The 26,158-nt window shown below is 44.6% G+C and overlaps 1 protein-coding gene across 3 annotated transcripts in view; it reads right to left on the reverse strand.

The window, feature by feature from the left end:
* Nucleotides 1-26,158, reverse strand: part of SAMD12 (sterile alpha motif domain containing 12) — a 292,935-nt gene that overhangs the window by 181,451 nt on the left and 85,326 nt on the right. For 2 of the 3 annotated variants that reach the window (XM_090040546.1, XM_090040544.1), the window contains exon 3: nt 22,591-22,720. In XM_090040546.1, the coding sequence (XP_089896672.1) occupies nt 22,591-22,720 (130 nt within the window). The remainder of the gene's footprint in view (nt 1-22,590; nt 22,721-26,158) is intronic. The other variant, XM_090040545.1, reaches the window with a different exon arrangement.

The raw sequence follows: 26,158 nt of genomic DNA on the forward strand, positions 1-26,158 counted from the left end.
GAAGCTGAGAGAAATCAGGGACAAGAGTAATTCAGGGGTCAGGAAGGAAGAATCAGAGTTGAAGCAAGCCAAAGGTCTGTCTCTTTAGGCATTGATCTCGCTTTTGTGAAAAACAGAACTTCCCATTAGTGTTGTGGACCTCATTAGTGTGTAAAGCAGGGTACATCTTCATCCTTCTAGAAGACTGTACACTGGGTGTTTTTAAGCATGGGGGGAAAATGACAAAGTATATATGAATTACTGCTCTGTAGTTTGTAAAACTGAATGAGTGCTTTGGGGAGTGATTAGTCTCCTCTCGACTTTTACACAGTATTTCATAAGTGAAGTTTATATTTGTGGAAACTGTATTTCTGCTGGCTACCTGGTAGATGTTCTTTAAAAAAAATCCTTCCTACCTATGACAGCTGGGTGAGAGGGAAGTGGGAAAGTGTGTAGTTTGTGTAGATTGTCAAACATTTCAGATTTCAGATTATCCAGAACTTTGGGGTAGTGGATTTGCACTCTGATATCTTCATATCTTGGTGTTACCCTGGCCAAGCACAGTTTTTGTGGGGTAATGTTTGGAATGGCCAGGGCTGCCATAATGCCTCTTACACCACAGACGCAGGCAGTGACTGAAAATAGGCTTGCAGATGCCAAAGAATAAAGCACTGATAGTTGCACTTGGGCTTGCAAGGTGCATGTGCCTATTTTTTGCTAACACTTTTTTTTTTTTTTAAATGGGCATCTCCTGTATTGCTTACCAAGGTAAAAGGGGTAGTTTTGAAATTTTACACTTTTCTCAATATACTCTTTTATAGAAGTTAGAATTGGGGCCTGGCATGAACCTAAGGAAGTTCATTATCTTTTATTAGACTAACTTAAAGAGTTGGAAAAAAAAATTTAAGCAAGCTTTTGGGTTCAAAAAACCTTTGTTAGGCTGAGGAAGTTTCAGCAGTTGGTGTGCGCTCTTCCTGGATGGAATGAAAAGTAAAGAAGCCACAGACTGGGCTGGTCTGCATGCAAGACAGGCACTCTGTGAAGATGTAAACTGAGGAGTCAATGGGTGAGAGACAGGCTGGGTGTGGGGGGAGAGAAGGAGGATTAATAACGGAGAAGTACTTGGGAAGTCAGATCTCAGGTAGGTCATAAATCCAATGTCTATATTTAGTCCATGATTTTTAGTATCCAGGAGGCTGATTCATAGATGCTAGGGTCAGAAGGGACCTCAACAGATCATCGAGTCCAACCCCTGCCTAGGCAGGAAAGAGTGCTGGGGTCAGATGACCCCAGCCAGATGCCTATGCAGCCTTCTCTGAAAGACCCCTAAGGTAGAGGAGAGCACCACCTTCCTTGGAAGCCCATTCCAAATTTTGGCCACCCTTACCTTCAATTCCTGTCTCCCTAGCATGTGGGATCCAAGCGGGGGAGGTGTTGGGTGATAATGAGAACCACCAGCATGGTTCATTAGTTCATGAGATGAGGTGAAGGGCCCTGTGCCTATGCTGCTTGAGTAACTGGGCCCCAGCTCCTGCACTGCACAGGCAACCTTGACAGATGAAGTGAAGTTCATAGGCATGTCTCTGGGAAGTGTTTTGTAAGTTCCCTTTGAGGATCAGGACTGAGAGACTGGAGAGAGAGTGGTTTTCTTGTGAGAAATGTGCCCCCACAGGTAATTGGGTATTCCTGTCTTTGATAGATTTCCGCTGTGCGTTCATTCTGGTGCACAGTTGTTGTTTGGTCTCTCCTACATATTTTCCATCAGGGAAAATACATAGAAGAGATCAGAACCTTGTCTGCCTATGTCCTTAGACCAACACGGCTACACCCTACACCCCTAAGGAAGTTTGTGTTATGAAAGTCAAGAGCAAGGAACTGGCAGGAGCCGTCTCCACTGATTTCGAGAGAGAGGTTACTGCTGCCTGTGCTCTTCAGAATGATTAAATCCTACTGCTGAGAGAATGAATCCCTCAAAGACCAGTGAGAACAGAAACCATGATTTTGGGCACCAAAACACGAGTCTCTACCTTAGCTGTTAACTAGTCAGTAGAGGAAGGCAGTGCACCCCAGCCATGCTTAAGGTCACTGACTGGAACTAGGTGTTACTTTCTGAGATCAAGACTGTCTACTAAGGATCTGCTTTCTTTGCCTGAAATTACATTTAAGTAACTGGTTCAAAATGACCTAAGTCGATGAAAAGGCTCCCCATGAATTTCAATGGGACTGGGAATCCCTCACATTTCTACCCTGGAACGTCCCTTTGAATGCTACAGAAAGCCACTTGGCTGCCTGCAGGCAAAAGCAGCAGCAAATGATTTTAATCATCCTTTGGAAGACTGAGCAAACTACAAGACCAGAGCTGCTGCAGAAACATTTCAGAAGATGCTCAGAACCTAAAAGCAAGCCTTGAATGAGACAAGGGCTTGGACAAGAGTCCTGTCTCATTTATCAGGTCCACTCCTACACCATCAAGTTTTTTTCACAGGATCCATCGTGCAGTATGGCCTTCCTTAATTGTGTCCTTCAACAGCACTGGGAAAGAACTCGGTGCCAAAAATACCATATTGCATATGGACACTGTAGGACTTTCAACCAGTCCTACTAGTGATGTCAAATCAAAAATAATTTCCACCGGAACACTCAAAGGTACTTCTCCTCAGCAAGGGCTATTACCATGCCAAATTTCAACTTTCTATGGCCAGCTGTTTCGGAGCCATTCAGAAACGAGAATTGGGGTTTATCTCATTTCAATAGAAAGGAGGAGAGTGCTTTTTCCCTCTATTCTGCCATTCTCCTTATTTTTAATACAGGACGCAGCTGCTTTTGTTTAAACCTCCACAAATGGAATCATTTTCAAGCTGAGATGAGAAATTCCCACCCAACAGGTATAGTTTCCAGGAGTTCAAAAGAAACAGAAAACAACAGATTAAAATGGCAATATCTATGCAAACTTAAGTGTAGTTGTCAGCATAGTGCAGCAAGATCCCAGACTACAAAATTTTGATGTTTAGTTGGCATAAAGTAAGTCAATTCTTTATAGCTCCCACTACAGTTTCACTTAAAGCTGGAGAGCAGGATCCAAACACTGTATTATAAAATGACAAATTTGCTGAAAATATAATCTATTAAAAACCCAAAATACCACCTTGAAGTCAGTTAGCTTGTGTGTAAGCTCCCCCTTGAGGAACTGAAAATGATTGCACAAAACATGGCAAATGTTATGCAAAATCCTTGCTAAATGGCAGAAAAAAAGAGTTTCCTTTTTATTTACTATATATATGCAAAAATCAGGTGTTTTCTTTTCCAGCATTTGGAAACTTGCATTCAAATCTTGCCAAAGGTGGGGAGGGTACTATTTTCAAATGAAAAGAAAAATGAACTTCACCTTTTTTTTAGATCAAAATAGTACTCATTGAAAATGTCAAAAATTACAAACAGCATTCACTGATTCTGCTTGGGCCAGGGAGAGAAGTGTTTAACACAGGATAACTCATTTTCACATCAGGCAAATAAATACAACCATCTGAATTCTGACATGGTGTTGCACAAGATAGAAGAGGGGAGACCACTGAAACTGGATGTCCAGAAGAAGATATATTTGTGGCAGATAATGCTGACATGAACATCGTGAGCATGGGAAAAGAGGATCATGGAATCCAACAGGAGGGATGCAAAAGCTGGGGGCACATAGGAATTTTTGGTTTGGAGGCTTCAGGCATGGGGGTGATCATAAAGGATTAATGGTGAGTGATGCTTAAAGTGAAACACAGAACACAGAAGAAACTAGGGAAGGTGAGATGAAATATGAGCTTGCACGGCACAAAAGCACAACCCAAATCCTAAACAATCTTCTTGCAGGTTTGGCATATTCATAAAACTTCTTCAGTGTTTTTGGTTTAGAGAGAAATGCATTGCCTTAAAATTTCCTTTAACATTTTTACATTACATCAGGAATGGTGGATATTGCCAGCATTATTACAATGACTCCAAAATTAAAAAGGTAATAGGAAATTAAAAAAGAATAGGGAACTAAGGGCATGTCTTCCATTGCTAACCACATTTCAGTAAACACATAACTGAAGAAAGTTATCAGTATTATAAATCCTCAGTACATCTTGGAATAAAGGAATAATAAGATTACAGTAAAACTAAATCCTCATATCATGATAGCGCATGGTATCAAATAATGAGCTAAAGTAAAAAGAATCCACCCTTAATTGCTTACAAGTGTCACAAAAAAAATGCACCCCCTTTGGTGAATTAATAAACAACCTGCTCAAAATGAGGCACTGCAAGTTTCTCTAATAACTTCTACATTGGACCATTAATGCATTCTCAGACTAAGTCTTCCTTATCCTCTGACTGAGCTAATAAAATTAACTTAGTGTCAGCACAGCAAGAAAATAAGTATTCATTCCCATCCAACAGCAAAAGTAATTTGGAAGAAAATCTCCTGACATATCTTCATTTTTATGTAATTATATCCTGGTTCTAGAAAAAATGGAACTGGAAATGTCCAAATACCAAAAGAGAAGCTGGTTTAGTGGTGAATCAGAAAGAAGCGTTACAGTTAAAAGATTTAGGCAAGGAAATGAAAGCCAGATTCAGCACAGAAACTACAATGGCAATTGTGTGCATGAAAACATGAGCATCTGAGTCAAGGCATCTAGGGAGAGATGCAGTCTACCTGACAAAAAAGGGGGAGAAGTGTCTTCACATACAAGCCTGCTAACCTAGTGAGGAGGGCTTTAAACTAGGTTCACCAGGGGATGGAGACAAAAGGCCAGAGGTAAGTAAAGAGTGAGGGGACCCGGATAAAAGCTTAACAAGGGGACACAAAACTGAAAGCTTCAGCAATGATCTTAGGGAGGAAGTAGAACAATCAGACATTTGAAATTTTTGTATACTAATGCTGGAAGCACGGGGAATAAACAGGAAGCATTGGAAGTCCTACTACAATCAAGAAATTATGATGCAATTGTGAATGCAATTGTGATAATAGAGACATAGTGGGATAGTTCACATGACTGAAGTACAGTCGTGAATGGGTATTAACATGCTCAGGAAGGACAGACAAGGGGGACAAAGGAGGAGGTGCTGCCCCATATATAAAGGAGATGTATGTGTATTCTGAGCTGTAGTAGGAAGTGGTAGTAGGCCAGCTGAAAGCCTCTGGGCAGAGCTGACCTGAGCAGGGTGTGGGGCCTGGAGCAAATCAGCCCATGCGAGGCCCTGCCCCTGCTCCAATCCCCCTGGACCTGAAAAAGTTGCCACTGCCATTGGTGGTGGTGGCATCAGCAGCCGGAGGGGTGGTGGCAAGCGGCTGGACGCAAAGCCACCACTCCTCCCAACTCCACGCCGCCACTGCTCTGCCCCACTGTGCGGGGCCCCCCAAAGTGCAGGGCCTGGGGCCATCGCAGGACCTGGTTCTCATAGGAGACCTTAATTATCGGGACATAAAACATATCGGGGCAGTAAAACATAAGCACTCCAGCAAATTCTTGGAGCATATTGAGAATCACTTTTTGGTAGGGAACCCAGCTGAAGGGAAGCTCTTCTCAACTTGCTACTCACAAACAGGGAGGAACTGGATGAGAACCTGAAGGTGGACAGCAACTTAGGTGACAATGACCATGACATGAGAGTGTTCAAGAACTGAAGGGGAAGAAGGAGGAAGGAGGAAGCCCCAGACGACTGGAAAAAGACAAATACAGTTGTCTATCTTTAAGAAAGGGAAGGAGGAGGATCTAGGAAATTACAGACAAGACAGTCTGACCTCTATACCTGGAAAGATCATGGAGCAGTTCCTCAAGAAATCTGTTGTGAAGCATGTAGAGAACAATGTAATCAGGAACAACCAGCCTGGATTCACCAAGAGCAAGTCATGTCTGATGAACTCGATTTCCTTCTATACAAGGTGTAAGATTTTGTGGATGGAATACAGCTTGACTTTAGCAAAGCTTTAGGCACCAGCTCCAAAGACATTCTCATTAACAATCTAAGGAAATAAAGACTACATGAAAGTACTGTAAAGTGGATGCATAACTGGTTGGCTTGCTGTGCTTAGTGAGGAGTAATCAGTGGCTCAATGTTTAGTTAGTGGGAGGTCTCAAGCAAGGTTCACCAAAGGTCTATCTTTGGTTGGATATTGTTTAACAATTAGATGAAAATCAAGCAGTACAAGTGCAAAGTCTTGCACTTGGGATGAAATAATGGCATGAACAAATACAAACTGAGAAATGAGTGGCTAGGATATACTACGTCAGAAAAGGACCTGGGGCTTACAGTGGAATAGGCTGAATATTAGCGAGTGTGGTCTTGTTATAAAAAAATAATAATAAAAAAAATAAAATAAAAGCCAACAGTAACTGAGTTGTACAAGTGTGACTTGCAAATCAAAATAAGTTATTCTTCCACTCTGCTCAGCACTGGTGTGGCTCCACCTGGAGTATGGTGTCCAGTTTTGGGCCCTCCACTTCAAGAAAGATGTGGACAGATTGGAAAGAGTCCAGTGGAGAACAACAAAAGTATTTAGAGGCTTGGGAACCAATGACTTGTGAGAAGAAGCTGAAAGAAATAGGGAGAAAAGAAGACTGAATGAGGGGGGGTTTGATAGTCTTCAAAGACCCTATAGCCCTGCATAGGCCTGGGCACCATGAGCTATAACTTGAATCAAACATATGCTATCCAAAGCATAACCAAATTGCAGGGAAAGTGTGGATGTCATTTTTGGCCATTTTCAGAGAACCTAAGTTAAAGCTGCAGAAATATGACTGAAGAGCAAGTCAAGGTCTGCATCCTAAATACTCTGCATTACAATTGCATCCTAAAGTATTAACAGCTAAGGTGACCAAATGTATTAACAGTTATTTTGCTACAATAAATATATTTTTGCTAACATGTTCAAATAATTCTAGACACAAAGGCAGCCTTGACGATGGATAGAGCAGAGCAGCCTTGTCAGGCCACAGGTCACAGTTAGTAAATAACTGACCAAGAGCCAAAAGGCAAGCCATAAAGAAGATAAGAAATATTAGCATCAGACCAAATATTAGCATATTAAATCAACCATCTATACATATTAGGCCTGGGGCAAGCAACAAAATGGACCCTTCCCAAAGCTCAGCAGAAAAAAAACAACTCAGCAGAGTCCTGAGGAAGGCAGAGACACCTGGCTAGCACACCTCTCCTTCCCGAATCCAAGATTGCATAAGCATTGTCTTTATTAGTACCAATAACTTTTTGCTATTGTGTATCCTAATAAAGCTTTCAAGTTATGACGGGAATGGCTTTATTAATCAATTAATCTCACTCCTAACCACAAATCCAAACAAAAGGTAACCTGACAGGGGATTACAGAGAGGATGGAGATGGGCCATAGCAGACAGGACTAAGAGCAACAGCCTCAAACTTCAGCAGGGAAAATTTATGTCAGACATTTGGAGGAACTTTCTGACTAGGAGGGTGGTCAAGCATTGGAAAAGCCTACCTTGAGAAGTTTGGAATCTCCATCCCTAGATATTCTCAAGAGCAGATTAGGATGGAATGGGATGGTTTAGTCAGGGATGATCCTGCCTTGAGCAGGGGGCTGGACCAGACGTCATGAGGTCCTCGCCAGCCCTACTTTCTTATGATCCCAAGGCACCATGTTTAACTAGGATTCCACTGCATATCTTACTGGAAAAATATTACACTATATCTGCAAGCACCATGCTGGAATATTAATTCAGTATTAACTAATAGGAAGGAGTACCATCTACAGAAATACTGGTAACAACGCTACTTTCAATTGCAGCAACTTGTTCTTTGGAGGTCTCCAATTTGTGTAGGTACTGAATCTGATTGCTAATCAAGATGATAGGATCATGCAGACCAGTGCTCATGGACCAAGGAAGAATGATAGTGTAATTACCAGGGATCCTGGTTTTCCTTGATAAAAAAAATCTCAAGTTCCCCCAGCTCCCATAGCCCTGCTGGTGCCCCGCACCCCCTAGCTATACCCACTGCTCCCCCAACCCTACTAGAAGAGGCCCTCAGCTGCCAAGGCTATGGGGCTACGGATCCAGGTCCACAGCCCCTGCCCCCAGTAGGAGGTGGCAGCTGTTGCAGAGGAAGGGAGCCCGGCTCCCCCCACTGCCTGCCTGCTGTGGGCTCGAACAGCGGGGGCCCTAGCTCACTGCCACTACGTGCACTTTGGGGCGGGGGGGAGGGATCCATGCCCCCACATCTGTACATGGTGTGGGGGCAGGCGTGGGCTGCCTGCTGTGGGCTTGAGCTTCTACCCTCTCCCAGGGCCTCTGTAGCCTGCCAGGTGCGACCCAGTGCGCAGAGCAGAGTGGGGCCATATAGTAAAGCTGCTCGCTGTTGCAAGCCCCACAATGCCCTGGTGACATGTCCCCTGTGCATGGAGCTGTAGTGAGGGACACAACCCCGCACTGTCACCCCCACTGCTGCAGCGTGCACAGGGGACACATTGCCAGGGCAGTGCCAGGCTTGCAGCAACAAGCAGCTTTACTGAATGGCCCCATTCTGCCCTGCCATGCTGGGTTGCACCCTCTGGGCTGCAGAGGCTCCGAGGGAGGGCAGCAGGGCAGGAGCCTGAGTCCACCTCCACCCCTGCCCCACACACAGATCTGGGGGCACAGGTCCCCCGTGCCCCCCCAGGAGTGCATGCAGCAGCAGGGAACCTCCTCCGCCCCGGACAAGCCACCCGCAGCTTCGTCCTGCTCCCCACTGGGGCCCTGTGGCTACACACTGCAGCTCCAGGCCCAGAGCCCCGTACATTGCCCAGCTCCGCAGCAGCCCCAGCCCTGCCCAACTCCTTCCCTACGGGAGCCTCAATTCCTCCCCACTTACCTGTGGGAGCTGCTGTCTAGACTGCCTGGGGCCTGTGCATACACATACATATGGCACCCCATGCCTGACTGCCCTCCTCCCGCTCTCTCCCAGCTCCTTCCAGGCTGGAACTCTGCCCAAAACTGCAAACATCCATGGGTTTCTCTGCTAAAATAACAAATCCACACTTTAATTTGGTAAGGGGGGAAATCTAGGTTTTACTCCATTTTTTCCGTGGGAAAGGGAAAACTCAGATCCCTAGTCATCACTGACAAATCAATCTTCGAACTTGTGGAATATGGAGAAGGTCCTGAGGATTACAGGAAAGCATGACCTTCACTATCTGACTAGCTCCCAGGACAATTGACTTTTATTAGTAGATGTTTATGATTGTGAATCCAAAAAAGATGACAAACCCGGTAGAGAAATACAGATCACCCGAGCGAGGGACTAACATTAGAGGGATAGAGGTAAAGAGGGGGACACAACTAGGTTACAGGAGATACAATGTTAGCCAACTAAGCCCGGGGGAACAGACTGACTAAATTAGTCAATACTCCAAGTATCTTGAAAAAAATAAATTTATAAGTAATAGAATTCCTCAAAACAGACAATGCTGAAAATCTTAGCGTATACAGGAAACACGACGCATACAGAATCTGTAGATTTTATGAAAATAATTCACATGTTATTCAAAGAAATGTGTATCAGCTTAACAAATACCAAACAAATATAAATGGAGTGCTAAGGTGGGAGAAGGTACTGTGTGGGGGGGCATATCTTATTCAAGGCTGATACAAATGAATATCACCACAAATGGGAAGGATAGATTTGAATGTATTTATGAAGGATCTTAAATGGAACAGTTTACCTATATTTCTAGAGGATAAGACTGAAATATAATGTGCAAAAACTGACTGAAATAAATAAAATAGGATGAAATTAAAAGTGCAGAGTGATTAATGTGCTGCATGGAAGTAGCAATCAAGTCATTATTACATACATTTATGAAGCTCTAATCTCCATGGCATCTGAGTACACCTGACATTGAGGAATTACTACAAGTACTCCTGCAAACAGAAAGCCTGAATACCTTTTATTCTTCTACCCCAAATATATATATATTAAAATAAAGGCCTGGAAAACTTGGCCATTGGCTAAATAACAGGAAATTTCAGACCAGCTGTTAATGGACAAAGATGAGTTACATATTGCAGTCTAAATATATCCAGGTATGGATTGAGATACACTTCTGGTGGGACTAAATGCTATAAAACATCTACTGTTGAGAACATACTGGGCTTCAATACTTATCTTATGACAATGTAGAGGAGGAAAAGCAGCCTCTACTATAACTTGGGTCTAGATAATTTAAGACTTTGTTAAGAGTCACTACGCACCTCACTTGGAAGTGAAATCCTGAGTATGTCAAGCAAGGACTGCATTCAGCAAGCTGATATCTCACTCAGTGCAATTCTGTTGTCTTGCAAGACAGGCAGATGTTTACTACTGAAGCTCTAAAGGATGGGGTGTGGACAAAAGCATTCTGCAATACAACACCTTTTGAATAACTTTCCAATATACTTGCAGATAGACTTCAACAGTAAAATCTAACCTTGAGGTGATTTCCACATAGGTAGTTAGATCTGACCTTAATGTCACCCTGAACCCTAACATCTGCTGACAATTTGCATTGCTGATTTTGAACCTTAGCTTGATTTTGATAGCAATCTAGCTCAACCACAAAGCTTTGCTTCAAGTAGGATGTCAGTCTTGCCTTTTACCCCTGAATATGGAAGCCAACTAGTTGTGCAGGCCTCAAGTACATGAAGCAATCCCACAAGTTCCTATTTTTGTCTTCCAACTTGCCCATAAGTAGAGACAAGTACACAGAGAAGTAGTTTGCAGACCTACTCATAAAGGAAGCTGGGAAGCATCTTAGCCCCATGCTCAGAAAATGAGCAACACAATTTGAATGGTGTGGGTGTGGGCTATTAGGTAAGATACACGAAGGGAAAGACAACTTAGGCTGGCTGAGTCAACCAGAGTCAAACCTAAACATCATTAGAGCCGTGGACTTAGATGAGAAAGGTGAAGTAGCCATAGTCAGGAAACCTCTGAAAAGAAAGGGCACAGTCTTGGTGAGTTACAGATTAAAAGTTAAAAATTAAGAAGTCAAAGATCTGACCATTACTGTTTTTGTAGAATCAAAGTAATGTAATGATAAGTCTAGTAAAACAGAGGAACTGTGAAAAAAAAATTCAAAATTGGTAAAAAGAATCTCTCAGCTGAGGATATTATTCAATACTTCACTTGGTCCTCAAAATGCTTCTCCCTTTTCAATCAGGACTACTTCCATGACATCCAAACTACCTTTAGGCCCTTGATGGTACAAGGGCAGGAAAACTCTTGACACTGAACCTGAGTAGGCATAGAGATAAGCAAGCACCTTGGTTTTCCCTAATAAAAAGCACTAATTCTGATAGAAAAATTGCAAAATCTCCAATTAAAACCCCCAAAACCGCAATTAAAATAAAACACCACTACATATATATATATACACACACACACACACGTATCAACTAAATACAATGTTTTAGTGTTATATTTACAATTTTAAAGCAATTTGGAAGCCTACCAGTGCCTCAATCACTATAATAAAATAAATTCTAAAGACCTATACATTTTGATTTTGGGTTTTTTATCATAGAAAAATCAGCGCTCCCCCTGCCCCCTTAGCTCACAGAACGCAGGTCCAGGCCCCTCAACCCCAAGCCACAGCCCCCCAGCCCTACCAGTGCCCCTCACTCTTCATCATAATTCCCATGGTTCTGCTAGGGCCCTTCAACCCCCACCCCTACAGCCCCCCTGTCCTGCTGGTGCCAGTTGCCCCCCACCCACAGCCCCTGGCCTACCCCCAGCTGCCAGGGCTATGAGGCCAGGGACCCAGGTCTGTCGCCCCCTGCAGCACTGCCCAAACCCTGGATGCCACCCATGGGAGGCACCAACTGCGGCAGTGGAGCAGAGTGTAAAGCCTGGTTGTCCCCCTCACCAGTGGGCAGCACAGCCAGAGGGAAACATCTAGTGGACCAGGTGCAGGCTCAGACTCCCCAGTGAATCCTGCTCAGTGGGATTTAGACTCCCCACCCTGCTGCCCTCCCTTGGGGCCTCTACAGCCCAGCGGGAGAGACCTGGTGTGGCAAGGCAAAGCAGCACCAGGTGGGGAAATTCCTTACTACTGCAAGCCCCTCACTGTCCTGGCAACTTATCCCCTGCCTGCTCCGCAGCAGCGAGGGACACAACCCCGTGCTGCTGCCCCCACTGCTGCCAGGCAAGCAGGGGGCACGTCGCCAAGGCAGTGTGGAGACTGCAGCAGAAAGGAGCTTCCCCGGTGGGCCCTGTTCTGCCTTACTGCACCAGGTCCCACCTGCTGGGCTGCAGAGCACCTAGGGAAGGGCAGTAGGGCAGGGAGCCCCGAGCCTGCAGCAGGCAGCCTGCACCAGTCCTACACAAAGATCTGTTAGGATTTTACTGTTGAAGTCTATCTGCAAGTATAGACCTCAGGAGTATGCACAGCAGTGGGGAGCAAGCCCCCACCCCACCAGATGAGCTGCCCGCAGCCCTATCCTGCTCCCCACCAGGGCCCTGCAGCTATGTATGCCAGCCCCAGGTCCCAAACTCCACACACCACCCAGCTGGGCAACAGCTCCAGCCTCAGCCCTGCCCACATCCCTCCCTCCCTCCTAGTTGCCTCAATCCCCTCCCCACCCCAACTTACCTACGGGAGCTGCTCTCTAGGCTGCCTGGCAGCCATGTCCATATATATGCACATGGTGCCCCCTGCCTGACCACCCTCCTCCTGCTCCCACCACTTCCTTGTAGGCTGGAACTCTGCCAGCCTGCAGAGAGCTTTTTGCAAAACTGCAAAACCCATGTGCTTCTCTATTAAAATGAAAAAACTGCATTTTCCTCAGGTAAAAGGGAAAATCTGCATTTTTTTCCATTTTTCTGTGGGGAAACTGAAAACCCAGATCCCTGGAGATAAGTGTTAGGGTAACAATATGGATTTTGGATGCTGGGGTAATGATAATGGAATACAGGGGTGCTCAGTGTGCAGATAAATAAAGGCTTTTTCCTGTTTCTCAGCAAAAAGCTGCTGGTCACAAGGCTAGCTGATATATTAAAAACAATATATCCCATGCTTAAGTAAGCGAATCTTAACAGGGGAGATAGGGTGCAAAACACATGATGTTTTAAAAATAGAATAGCCCATCAAGAAGTGTCAGAAGACAAAAGCAGAAATATAGTCTTGGAGATAGGGAAGTCAGTAAGAAAACCAGCAAGAACCAGGAAGAAACCGCAAGTGACCGAAAGAAGATGGGGGTCAAAGTCTTACGCATGTGCTCTTGGGAGAGGCATGTAAATCAGTGAAATGCACAGGCAATACCATGCTAAGGAAGCAAACAGTAAACAGAGGTAGAGCTTAAGATAGGAGGAGAAATCAGTGGAACCAGAGGTGGAACTGAGTAAGCAGAGTAAATGTTAAATAGGTATGAACCAAGGTGTATAAATGGTGAAAGGAACTGTTGTCCAGGGCGGCTTCTCATATTCTGTCGGTGAGGCAGCTGGTCCGAAGCTGTCTCCATTGTAAATAAAGCTGTTGAGAGCAACACGTACTGGTCTGTGCTTCCTGCTCTGCTCTGGCTAACAAGCAACAGGATCCGTGAGTAATTGAACTGTCTCTCCAAAGTCGCTGGGCTCCGCATTGAGTTGGGGTCTAACAATAAGTACAGGTAACTCCCACTTAATGCCGTTTCACTTAGAGCTATAACACTCCTTTGAAACTGATACCTGATTTCACTTAGCGCTCAATGAGTTCTGTTATAATGTTTGCAGTCACCATGTTGGGTCATTAAAAGCAATTGTGGTTGCCCTCCTGGGTTGTCAAATACTTTTGGTTTTGCTTAACACTCGTTTCACTTAACGCTCGGTTTTTTGGGAACCAATTAAGAGCACTAAGCGAGGGTTGCCTGTATAATCAACACATTAGAAATAGTGGGATCAAATTAATCTCCCTAGCTTCTCTTTAAAATTGAACAGAGATATGAAAAATGGAATCCTGAAGGTGGGGTGGGCAAGGGAATAGCAATTACAAAGAACTAGAGGCGCACCGATATATCAGTCCACATTGTATAAGCACTGATAAAAGGTACGTTGACATTAATGGCAATTGGCCTTTTTGGCCGATGTGGCCAATAATGCCACCAACAAACACCACGTGCATGCACACAGTCACAGCATGCGTGCAGCCAGGAACCCAGCATCCAGCAGGTAAGTCTGGGAGAGGAGGAAGGGGCATGGTGGGGAGGGCAGATCAAGGCCCCCACAGTAAGAGAAAGAGTGGGGGTGAGGCAGGAGCAGGTGCTGCCCAGCTGGGGTGGGGCAGTGCATGAGACAGAGCCCCGAGCAGCTCATCCGGGGGCGGGGGGGGGGGGATGGGACAGGTCCTGCCACTGCACACACTCCTGGGGGAGCCATGGGAGGGGCATGTGCTCCCCAGATTTGTGCACAGGGCAAGGGTTGGCTGCCCGCTGCAGGCCTGAGCCTGGGGGCTGTGCCAGGTCTTTCTAGTGGTGGGGGGCTGGGCCAGGGCTGTGTTTGTGAGTTGGGGGTGGGATGTTAGGAGAAGAGGCTATGGGGAATTTTGGGGTGGCTATAGCCCACCCCATAAACCTCCTCCCAGAGCTGCCACCACCCACTCCCACCTGCCCCAAGCATAGCCCTGGCCCAGCTCCCGGCCCAAGCTTGCAGTGGACAGCCTGCCCTCACACCGCATACAAATCCAAGGGCACATGCTCCCCATGCATCCCCCAGTAATGCATGCAGTGATGGGACCCCCCCGCCCTTTTCTCCTCCCGCACAAGCCACCCACAATTCCATCTCATGCCCCACCCCACCTCAGCTAAGCAGTGCCTGCCTCTGTTCCAGTCCCACTCCCCCATGGAGGCCTCAATCTGTCCCCCCATGCCCCTTCCCTCCCCCATGCCTCTTCCCCTCCACAGGCCTACTGGCTGGGCATTGCTCTCCGAGCTGCCAGGCTGCATATCAGCAATCAGATTGGTATTGGCCAATATGGCTGGTTAATAATTGGCCATTGGTATTGGCCAAAAAAATCCTTACTGGTGCATCCCTACACAGAATCATCCTTCAGAAGCTCTGAATGGAATAGGCAAAATCACTTTAGAGCGATTTGTCCACACCTGCTGTGTCCCAAAAAAATTTCAATTATGCCATATAATCAAAGTAGAAAAGGTAGGTGACAAATCATATATTAGTTAGGATAGCTGATCTCCACCCAGTGGCCAGAGATGTTCACAGACCTTTGTGACCAACAACGTCTCTTTGCTGACTCTAGGTCTGAAATATGACAGGTGGAAGTCCAAAGAGCTGGCACGTGTCATGTGCAGGTCAATTTAGACTGTCACATTCTTAGGCCCAAGATGGATATACTGTTTGAAGCATTCAAATCATCTTTGAAATGCTCTAGAAAATGAACAGAAATGAATAGCAGGAGAGGTTTCAAAACAGGGCAAATACTTAAAAAATGATCCTCAAAAAACGAGTAACATCTTTGCAGCACTTTCTTTTGTAATGCTTTCTGAAACATCTAGTATACATGCTCCAGCAGTCTTCCAGCATCCCACAGTGCTCTGTTCTCCCTCACCCCAGTAAGGGGAAGGTAGTAGAGCATTTTGGTATGCTGAAGGACCAAGCAACATCTTTTTGCAGTCCCTGGCTGGAGAGCATCACCACTGGACGCTGTTTTTGGCAATTCTGAAGTGGTTCCTCACCAGGAAAGTGGAAGGGGAGGAAGAGGTGGGGCATGTTTTAAAAATTTACTTTACCTAGGGAGGTACAGTAAATGCTGTGTTATCTGACACTTTGCCATCCCACTGTAGCACTTTTGGTTTCACAACCATAAGCTGAGTCCCACTTCTTCCTCATGGACCATGGCCTGGGGCAAAGCAGCCTGCGTGAAGCCCCCCTCCCTGGCCCCCAGCACAATGATGCCAGGGAGTGAAAGCCCTGGCACACCAGATGTGGTGGGAGGGGCAGCAGCCCAAACAGGCAAAGACACCTCCAACCCACCAGGCTGGAGATAAGTCTAACTCCCAGATAACCGGCATATTTGATTAACCAGCACCCCCACATTCCCCATGGATGCCAAATAACAGAGCTTTTGCTGTATTTACAATAAAGACGTCAGGCAGCCCTTACCCCCAGACAATTTTTCCAAAAGATGATTGCACATAAGGCACTGTTCCCTACTCACAATTTGTTTACTGATGATCTATAGAAATCTTGGTTAGAAACTATCCCACTCCTATTAAATTTCAATGAAAATGTTAAAAGGAAAAGGAAACCAACAAAATACTTTCCGCTAACATTCTGTATATAGTAAATATCAACTTTTCACTTGACAGTCAAAAAATTAACTTTCATTTCTAAACGACATTCAAATAAGCAATAATTTAATACTTTCCAGACAAAAATAATTGCTATAGTTGTGACAGGTTATGCAAAGGTGAGCTGGTATCTCATGAGATAATCACTCTTTGATGTGTTCCACACTATGGAAAAGTCTGAGAAGATTCCAACTGAGAAACACAAATAGATAAAACTGTTTGGACCCTCACGCTTTCCAATCCCTGCATCATAACTCTGAAGAAAATATTATAAATATGACTGATCTTATCCAAGCAGAAGGAAAGACAGCTCCTCCCAGAGAGAAACAATGAATTTACTACCAGATGGAAGCAATCTGGGTTGATTTGACAGCCCACTGCCCACAGGTGTTGCTCTGGTTGAGACCTCACAGAAACAGTGAGAAAAGAATGTATAGGTGCTAAACATAGAAAATAATGGCTTGACTTTTCCACTACAGACATGGGGAGGTTCACATAGATGCTGGTCAACTGGACACCTCTTCCACATAACTAATGTTAAGCTAAAACTCTTTAGTAGAAGTATTAAAGAAGACTATGTAAAACATGTAAAAAGTAATTATTCCATTGGCCTAGATGCTTGTTTTGTGATCATCTGAGTATAATGGGAGGTTTTTATGATTTTTTTTTCCTTATTACAGCTACTTTCTAGTTTTCTCTCTCTTGTAGGTACACAAAGCTTTTGTTTTCAAAGAGATGAATGAGAGAATAGAAGAATGAGCCAACAACCAAAGGTTTGGGAAAATATAAAAGGCTTGCTGAGTAACAATTAAAAGGAAGAATTCAGCATAGAGAAAGTTGGCTTTAAAATAATTTAGAAGAGAATAGCATGATTGCCATACACAGTTCCACTAACACATCTCAGCTTTGCCATATCACCTCTTTTTACACCGCTAACCGGGTGGTGGATATTTTGTTGGAACTTGTAATAGGACTCAGACCACCAGACTAATAGCATGCAGTCACCTGGTGGTAGTAACTTTATTTCACACCAAATAAGACTTGAAAAGGTAATCCAAGGGGAGACATTCTAACTAATCCCCCCCAGTTATATAATGGCCTCAGATGAGCAGGGAAACGTGTAAGCCAGTTTGGCTATTTAAGAAGGGAGCTTGTGAAATAGATGTCATGTGAAGTACTGCATGTGACACCCACAGATTACGGAGGGTTTAGGACAGGGACGGGCAAAATATGGCCCATGGGCAGCATCCGGCCCACCAGGCCATTCTGTCTGGCCCACGGGGCCCATAAGAAATTTAGAAAATTACTGCTTATCTGCTCCTGGCTGCCTGTCAAAGATGACAGGAGCTAGGGGCAGAAGGACTCAGGGGGAGCCAGCAGAAGCAAGGAACAAGGCCAGCCCAGCCTTACCCCACCCCCACAAGCCTCTACAGGCCCCCGCTTCCACTGCTTCCCTGCACGCCTGCTTCAGCACCATGTGGCCAGGAGCAGGAGGGTATATGTGTGTGCAATGAGAGACAGAGAGAAAGAGAGACAGAGTGTATGTGTGTGTGTGCGCGCACGCATGCACATGCGCACATGCAGGGAGGGAGGGAGGGAGAGAGTATATGTGTGTGTTCATAGGGCAAGTCCCACAAGCACACCCCACCATACACACGTACCCCCACACCCACACCCCCTCACACAACCCAGCCACACTCCCCTCCACACAGTCCCCCACAAACCCCATACCTACCCACACCCAACATATCCACGCGCACACCCAGATGCCCCCTCACCCCCACCTCTACTTCCCCCACACACACACCTACACCCTCCCCTGCACCCCACATACCCACAGCCTCCCACAAATCTATATCCAGGGCTGTCCCTAGGGTGCGGTGAATTGGAGCAACCACCCCAGGGCCCGTGCTTTGAGGGACCCCCACAAAGCTGGGCGGAGCAGCCGCAGCTGCAGGGCCTGCCTAGTGTGCCGGTGACTCCAGCACCAGCTTCATACCCACTCTATTTCTCAAGCACTGGACCCTGCATCTGGTTTCATCAAAGCTCAAGAGATTCCTAATCAATTTCTATTAATGAACAAAATTTGTATTAAAAAAGTCATACACCTCCCCAGAGTATCTGATCACCCATGTGTGTTAGTGAATCATGCAGGATAAAAAGGCAAGGATTCTTGAATTACCCATTATCCATCTAAATGTGATATAGGTTCATAGGTTCATAGATGTAGGGTGGGAGGGGAGCTTAGCAGATTATCAAGTCTGACCCTGGACAGAAATAAATACTGGACTTATATGACCCCACGTAAGTTTAAGCTCATATGACCCCAGCTAGGTAGTTATCAAGTCTCCTTTTAAAGACCCCTAAGGTAGGATCCATCACCACTTCCCTTGGAAGCTGGTTCCAGATCCTGGCCACCCTGACTGTGAAGTAGTGCCTCCTGATGTCTAGCCTAAACCTACTCTCAATCAACTTGTGGCCATTATTCCTTGTTACTCTGCAAGGCGCTTGGGGGAACAGGGTCTCACCCATTCCCCTCTGGTCCCCCCCAGTAAGTTTATAGATGGCCACTAAATCCCCTCTCAGCCTTCTCTTTTGAAGGCTGAACAGGTTCAGGTCCCGTAGCCTCTCCTCATAGGGCCTGCCCTGCTGCCCCCTGATCATGTGAGTGGCCTTCCTCTGGACCCTCTTGATCCTGGCCTCATCCTTCTTGAAGTAGAGTGCCCAGAACTGGATGCAGTAGTCCAACTGTGGCCTGACCAGTGTCACACAGAGGGGGAGGATCACCTCCTTGGACCTGCTCATAATGCATCTGTGGATGCATGACAAGGTGCGGTTAGCCTTGCTGACTGTGTCCTCACATTGGCTGTCCGTGTTCATATTAGATTCAATAATGACTCCAAGATCTCTTTCTGCCATTGTACTTTCGAGAAGGGAGTTCCCCAGCCTATAGGAATGCTACTGATTCTTTCTGCCCAAGTGCAGTACCCTGCACTTGTCAGTACTGAATCCCATCCTATTCATATTCGCCCACCCGTAACCTGTCTAGGTCCAGTTGTATCCTGTCCCTCCCTTCCAGCATGCCCACCTCGCCCTAAATCTTGATGTAGTCAGCGAATTTGAACAGGGTGCTTTTTACCCCCTCATCCAAGTCACTAATAATATGGTCTTCCCTACCACATTACTTAAGCACCTCAGAACTATGATTGACTTAAACATCCATGAAAAAAAGGAAATAATCTCTCAGTAACTTAGTTGCTTTCTCTGCCCAAGGTTGCAAATGATGGCCATGGCGGAACCAGGAATTCTTTCAGTTCCAGGGTAGTCTCTTAACTACAAGGACATCCTTCCACTGATATGTTACATCATTTAGGAGATTTTAAATGAATTGTTAAACTCCTCATTTGTAGGCATGTTACTGAAGGATACAAACAGATCCTGCTAAGATTACACAGACAGATTTGCAGGCATGCTTTATAACAATGGAAAGCAGCATTGCTAATTTAATGCTACTTTTTCTGGAGAATATAAAATTAGCAGTATTTTAATGTGACAATGTGCAATGCATCATTAGTACTAGTGAGCATTACATTGTCATGGCGCAGTTCAGTGTTTAAGTCTTATCCATAGGTTGTAGTCCCTTCTAAAACTAAAAAGAGAGTAAAGTCCTGTTCATTTCCTTCTATGAGTTTATTTTTTTAAATGGCTTTTTCAAATGTTTCACATCAACTCTTTCGCTTGGGCACAGGTGTCCCCTGGGTATTACTTTGACAGAATGAGGTTGGTTTAATGATCATACCACTAAAAATTACTCTGGAGAGACACACTGTGAGTACTGCGTAAAACTAAGGAGATGATGTAAAATTTCTTTAAAAAAATTGAATCCCACATGAGTGAGCAGTTATTTAGGCCTCTTCCTTATTATGCTGTCAACAAACTGATATGTTCCTCCCAAGGATACTTGGACTTTTTTAGTCACTCTAGGCCCATGCTGCGTAAAGGCAATGAAAAACAAACCCCTGCTGAATTCACTGGTGCACTATCAGCCTCTAAAGAACAGGGTAACCTACCTCCAAGGAAGACATCTCCTATGATACTTAAAGTGGTCCTGTCCAGCCAGTTCTGTTCAACATGAAGGTTTTGTTAAAATAAGGGCCTGCTTGATTTTCCTTCAAGCTACTGCTTATATTTTTTTATGCCACTATGAATAGAAGGTAAAATGTCTTCGTTACAGAAATGGAAGGTACAGGGCAATAGAAAATGCAGCCCAAACGTTTCCTCCTCCTCTTTCCCCCATCCTTGGTTCTATGGATGCTACAGGTCCTTGGCCACTCTCACAGTTTCTCCTCATGTCTTTCTAAAAAATGGCTCATTTTCCCCATTGCTGCCAATGCACATTAAGATCTTGCTCAATATAATCCCTCCATCTTCTCCTTGGACAGTCACAAATTTGGCCACCATAAGAATGATCTCCCAATGTTGCATTAGTCATTCAAATGACATGCCTTCCCACAAAGGTTCTTAGGATTTCATATTTAGTGAAATATGTTAGTTAGCTTTCTTCACAGACATCCTGCACACTTTAATTAGATCTTCTCACATTATTCTCCTGCACTTATTCCACAGTTTATTTATTAAAGAATGTTTTAATTTGAGAATAATTTAGCTGTCTTTCTGCTTTCTAAGTCAATGTCCCCATCTCCCATTTATACAGAGCCAAAGAGCTTATAGTGGTTCTGTTAGTCAACAAGTTGTACAAGAATGGGTGAATTTCCTTTGAACTTTGCATGGAAAACAGGCAGGCAGGCTAGTTCTCTAACGAACACTGTGTGTAAATGGGACTCCTATTCAGTTCCTCAGCTTCTCTAAGTCCATTTATACAATAAAAACATAAAATAATACGTGTTATGATTTTAATAGAAGAGTTCAAACGACCAGACTGATACTGTACTGTAAACTGTAATATAACATAAAGCATCCAGTTTGTTGAGTCTAGAGAAGAAAGAAAAAACTGAACAGGAGATAGCATAGTTTCCCAATATGTATAAGTAAGGATCTACTTAAAGCATGCAGAGGGGAAGTAAAAATTGTGGACCACTCATGACGCCTGGCACTATTTTCATGGACTTTTCATAGCTACCGTCCCCCCGTCTGCTGCTGATTGGCTGCACTGGCCCTGCTCCTCACCACTGACTGGCTGAGAGGGCTGCCTTTCATGGAGCCTGGCTCTTTGCCACTGATTGGCAGAGGGGTGGGGCCACACAAAATGGAGCCCTTTTGGTCAATGAGCAATGGAGGGAGGAGGGGGCAGCAACCATCTTGCCTTCATGTCAGCAGCATCCACCCCACCGGCAGGCTGCGAGTTGGGCTGCAGCATTTTATTTTTCATAAGTTTTTTTTCTTTTTTCGTGATTCCACACTAAATCACAGGAAATCCAGTTTTCATGCTGATCACTGAAACTATCTTTCTTTGTGGTTTTTGAAAAAAATCGCAAAATCATGAATTAAGTAGATCCCTATATACAAGGTGTCAAGAAGGGAAATAATGATCTACTGTCCTTCATGTACATTTGGGATAGGATAAGGAGGAATCAATTTAATTTGCAGCAAAAATGAATTAGGCTGAATATTAGGAAAAACTTCCTAACTAGAAGAACAGGAAGAAGCTACTAGAGGAAACAGAGCATTGTTCTTTTTAACAGTAGGTTAGAAAAATATCTGTTGGAGATGTCTATGTACGTTTCACCCGCCCTGTGCTTGAGAAAGAATTTGATGGTCTCTTGAGCTCTCTTCCAGCCCTACCCTTCTATGGTTCTTTTCAAGGTGATAAAGTCAAATCAATCCATTTCAACCTTCCCATAATGAAACGCTTCAATAAAAGGATAAATAAAATGTAATTTATATTTTTTTTCAAAATGATTTTTTTTCCCTAAAAAATGTCAACATTTCAATGCTTTGATTCTGAATGAAAAAAAATGTGGAATTTCCCACAAAATATGTATTTTGGGTTGTAACCAGCCCTCATTGACAAGTATATGACTAAACAGTCTTATCAAGATCTGTTGCTTCATTCTCCCCCGATCTATTTCAGCCCTTCCTAACCCCTAGTTTGTTTTAGAGCAACTGAAGGAAGTTAGCTCACTGATACAAGCTAGTATATATTCACCACTCTGAAACGTACAACCATTTCAGACAAAAACAACTAATGACAGGTCCTTGTTACATAGTCATAATTTATTTAAAAGCAAAGTTAAAAATCAATTTTCTTTTTTTAAAATAAGTTAAATATTTCTGATACTGCATACTTTACCAGTTATGTCATGCTGTTTGAATGACTCACTGTAGATTTGATACTGATTAGGGCAGTGTTTCTTCAACCACTTGCAGACATCCTGCTGTGTCCAGAGTGCCACTGGCTTTGTCAGTTTCACAGTACCAGTCTGGAAAGACAGAACAGGAGAAAAAATTGTATTTATCCCATACACATGTATTAGATATCTGCCTTCCTAGTTGGTGAATCAGTTACTCAAATTTTCATGTAGGGAAAGAGACTCCCTTGTACGTTCTGTACATGTTCCTCATATCATGCAAGCCTACCATTTTTCCTTACTTGTAAAACGTTCAGGCTATGACTTGTATAAAAGGATTAAATCTTAAAGGCCAGATTCATCCATCTTTCCACTGTGATCACCAACAAAAAGTCAGCATTAAAAAGTCTCCGTTTACCGAGAAAGACACAACAGAGATACCTCAATTCTTACAAAGTGTAAACACTGACAGTTCAAAAATAAAGTGTATAAACTTTGATAAATAATACTAATGACATTTTTACTTATTTTTATAAATCTGAAAAGTCATTAAATAAGCCTTCCCAACAACGATCCTGTAGATTTAATCAATGTTATTTTCATAGGATCCCATTACAAGTCCTGGCCCTTCCCAAAACTATACTGCATAACTTTTGTTTCCTTACTTACCACATGCTTTAGTTAGATTACCAGAAACACTTCTAGATTATAAAACACTTCCCTTTTTTAAGCAGGTTGTGTGCCCCCTTCCCACCTGAACCAACAGCTTGTTAGCTAAAAGTCTTTGCCTTGTAGCCCTGCCCCAGGCTAGTTTTTTTTCCAATCTGTTATGTCAATGCCACACTTCTTAATGTTTGCCTTGTGGGCATCCTTGAAGCGTTTCCTCTGCCCCCACGTGTCCTTTGTCCTGGACTGAGTTGGGAGAAGAGCAGTTGTTTTGTACATCAGGCATGCATACACAATGACAAAAGATGTTTCATAGTTTCATAGTTTCTAGGGTCGGAAGGGACCTGAGCAGATCATCGAGTCCAACCCCCTGCCGTAGCAGGAAAGAGTACTGGGGTCAAACGACCCCAGCAAGGTGTTGAATAATCAATGTTTCCACACAGGCAGTGTTAGTGTCAGTGAGGACACTGGCATTTGTGCAATGATCCTCCCATTTTATACCAAGGATCTTCCAGAGGTAGTACTGGTGATGGCCTGCCAGGCTTTTCAGGCCTGTACTTCACCTAAGCTTCACAGCTATAGCAAAAAGTTGGGATTATCACAGCCTTATATAGCAGGAGCTCTGTTCAAGTCCTGATGTGACTGATGATCATTGAACATACAATGATAGTCTTCCGAAGGCAGAACTGGCACACTGGATCCTATACAGGATCTCCTCAGTGTTGGTCTTCTTTGAGAGATGGCTGCCGAGGTATGCAAAGTAGTCAACATTCTCCAGCTCCTATCCATCAATGAGGATCTTTTCCAAGGGAGTTGACTGGCTCGGAGCAGGTTGGTGAAGCACCTTTGTTTTTCTGATGTTTAGGGCCAGTCCCAGGCACTGGTGTGCTTGAGAGAAGCAGTTAAGGGACATGTGTAGGTGTTCCTCCATATGCAAAATGACAGCACAAGCATCGGGGTACTGCAGTTCCACAATCAAAGCCGAAATAACTCTGGTTTTGGTATGGAGGCAGGAGAGATTGAAAAGGCTCCTCTCCATCTTGTTCTCAATACCAATGCCATGTGGCAGATGGTTTCTGATCAAGATCTTGATGACTGCAAGAAAGATGGAAACCATAACTGGTGCAATCAGGCAGCCCTGCTTGATGCCAGTTCAAATGGGAAAGGGCGCCATAGCAGAGCCACTGCACAGGATGAAGGCAGTCATCTGGTCATAAACGAGTCTTAGGATGGTGATAAATTTCTCTGGATAGCCAAACTTCGATAACATCTTCCATACAGCCTCACAGTTAACAGAGTTGAAAGCTTTGGTCAAATCAATAAAGGTCATATACAATTCCTGGTGGTGTTCTCAGCATTTTTCCTAGATCTACCAGGCCACAAAAATCAAGTCTCTGGTGCCTTTTGATGGTCTGGAGCCACACAGACTCAGAAAGGATTTATTTGGCAAGAGGGAGCAGCTGACTTTGCAGAATTCGATCAAGCATCTTCCTGGTGACAGAGGGGAGGGCAATACCTCATTAGTTTCCAGAGTCAGACTTATCACCCTTTTTAAAAATGGTGACAATATTGGCATTCCTTGGGTCCATGGAAATTTCCTCAGTGTTCCAGATTTTGAGAAATAGTGTGTGGACCTTGTTGGTCATAGTTTCCCCACCTACTTTGAAGATCTCAGCTGGTATGCCATCAGGGCCAGATGCTTTGTTGTTCTTCATCTGTCTTACCATCTCGCAGACTTCTTCAGAGATTGGTGGACTGACAAGTGCTTTCCTTACTTCAGTGATTCCCAACATTTTTTTGCTGCTAGCCACTGCTGTGAGCAGGGTAGGGGAGCTTGCAGCACATGACGTGGCTCACCCTTTGTGTACGGCACCACCAGCATTGCCCCCACGACCCTTATTTGGGTCACAACCCGAGGTTGGGAACTGCTGCCTTACTCAGTGCTGCAGTATGGATTCAATAGTGTCATCAGTCACCATTGATTCTCAGTTCAGAAAATTTGGCATTGCTCCTTCCAGCAGTTTTTGATGGACTTACTATCTTTGAAGAGCGTACTCTTGAGTCTGCAAGCTCTTGCAGACAGCCTTGCACTAAAGAAGCTCTGCACGTCATGACTAAAGGAGCTCTGCACATCATCACTGTCAACATATTGTTGGACCTTATGGATGGTCTCCTTTAGTGCTCTCCAGTCTTCCTCAACACAAGTGTTATCCTACGACTGATGAGTTTCTTGCTGAGATATGTTTGAAAAGCTTTGTGGTGTCTAGGAGTCTGAAGGCATTTGATGTTGTACTGTATTTGGACTGATTTGGGTTTCTTTCAATGCAACCCTAATAGACAGGATTTATTTCACTAGGTGATGCCTGGTTCAGCAGTCATCAGCTCCTCTCATAATACGTGTGATATGAATGTCTTAGATCATGCACTCTTACAAGGACATAGTTGAGGAGGTGTTGTTGTTATGAGCAGGAGTTTTATCCAGCTTGCAGAGGGTCTTTCAGCCCCACCCAGCCTAGGCACAGGGGGCAGCCTAGGCTGTGGGGCACACGGCCGATCCCACCGCCATCCATTACGCAGCAGGGCTGAGGAGGCACAGCAGACAGACTCGCTTCCCAACAGCCCCTGCAGTGGTGCCTCCTTTCAGCTGCCATTGCCAATCTCTGCCACTGCTGCCGCAAGACTCAGCCCTGCTGACTGGACACCCCAGTCTGTCCGTCCCACACCCAGTACTGGGCAGGCAGGGTCTCCATGGAGACCAGCCTGGGACCCACGCCAGCAGGCTGTACTCAGCTGGGTGGATGGGATGGGGCCAAGAGCGGACAAAGAACCGGGTCTGGGAGCAGGATGGGTGGGGGGGTGGGGCAACGGCCAGGATCACAGGGCCATAGGGCCATAACAGCATAG

This window comes from Crocodylus siamensis, chromosome 3 (assembly GCF_052110815.1).
Source record: "Crocodylus siamensis isolate JL-2025a chromosome 3, ASM5211081v1, whole genome shotgun sequence".
Taxonomy (NCBI): domain Eukaryota; kingdom Metazoa; phylum Chordata; order Crocodylia; family Crocodylidae; genus Crocodylus; species Crocodylus siamensis.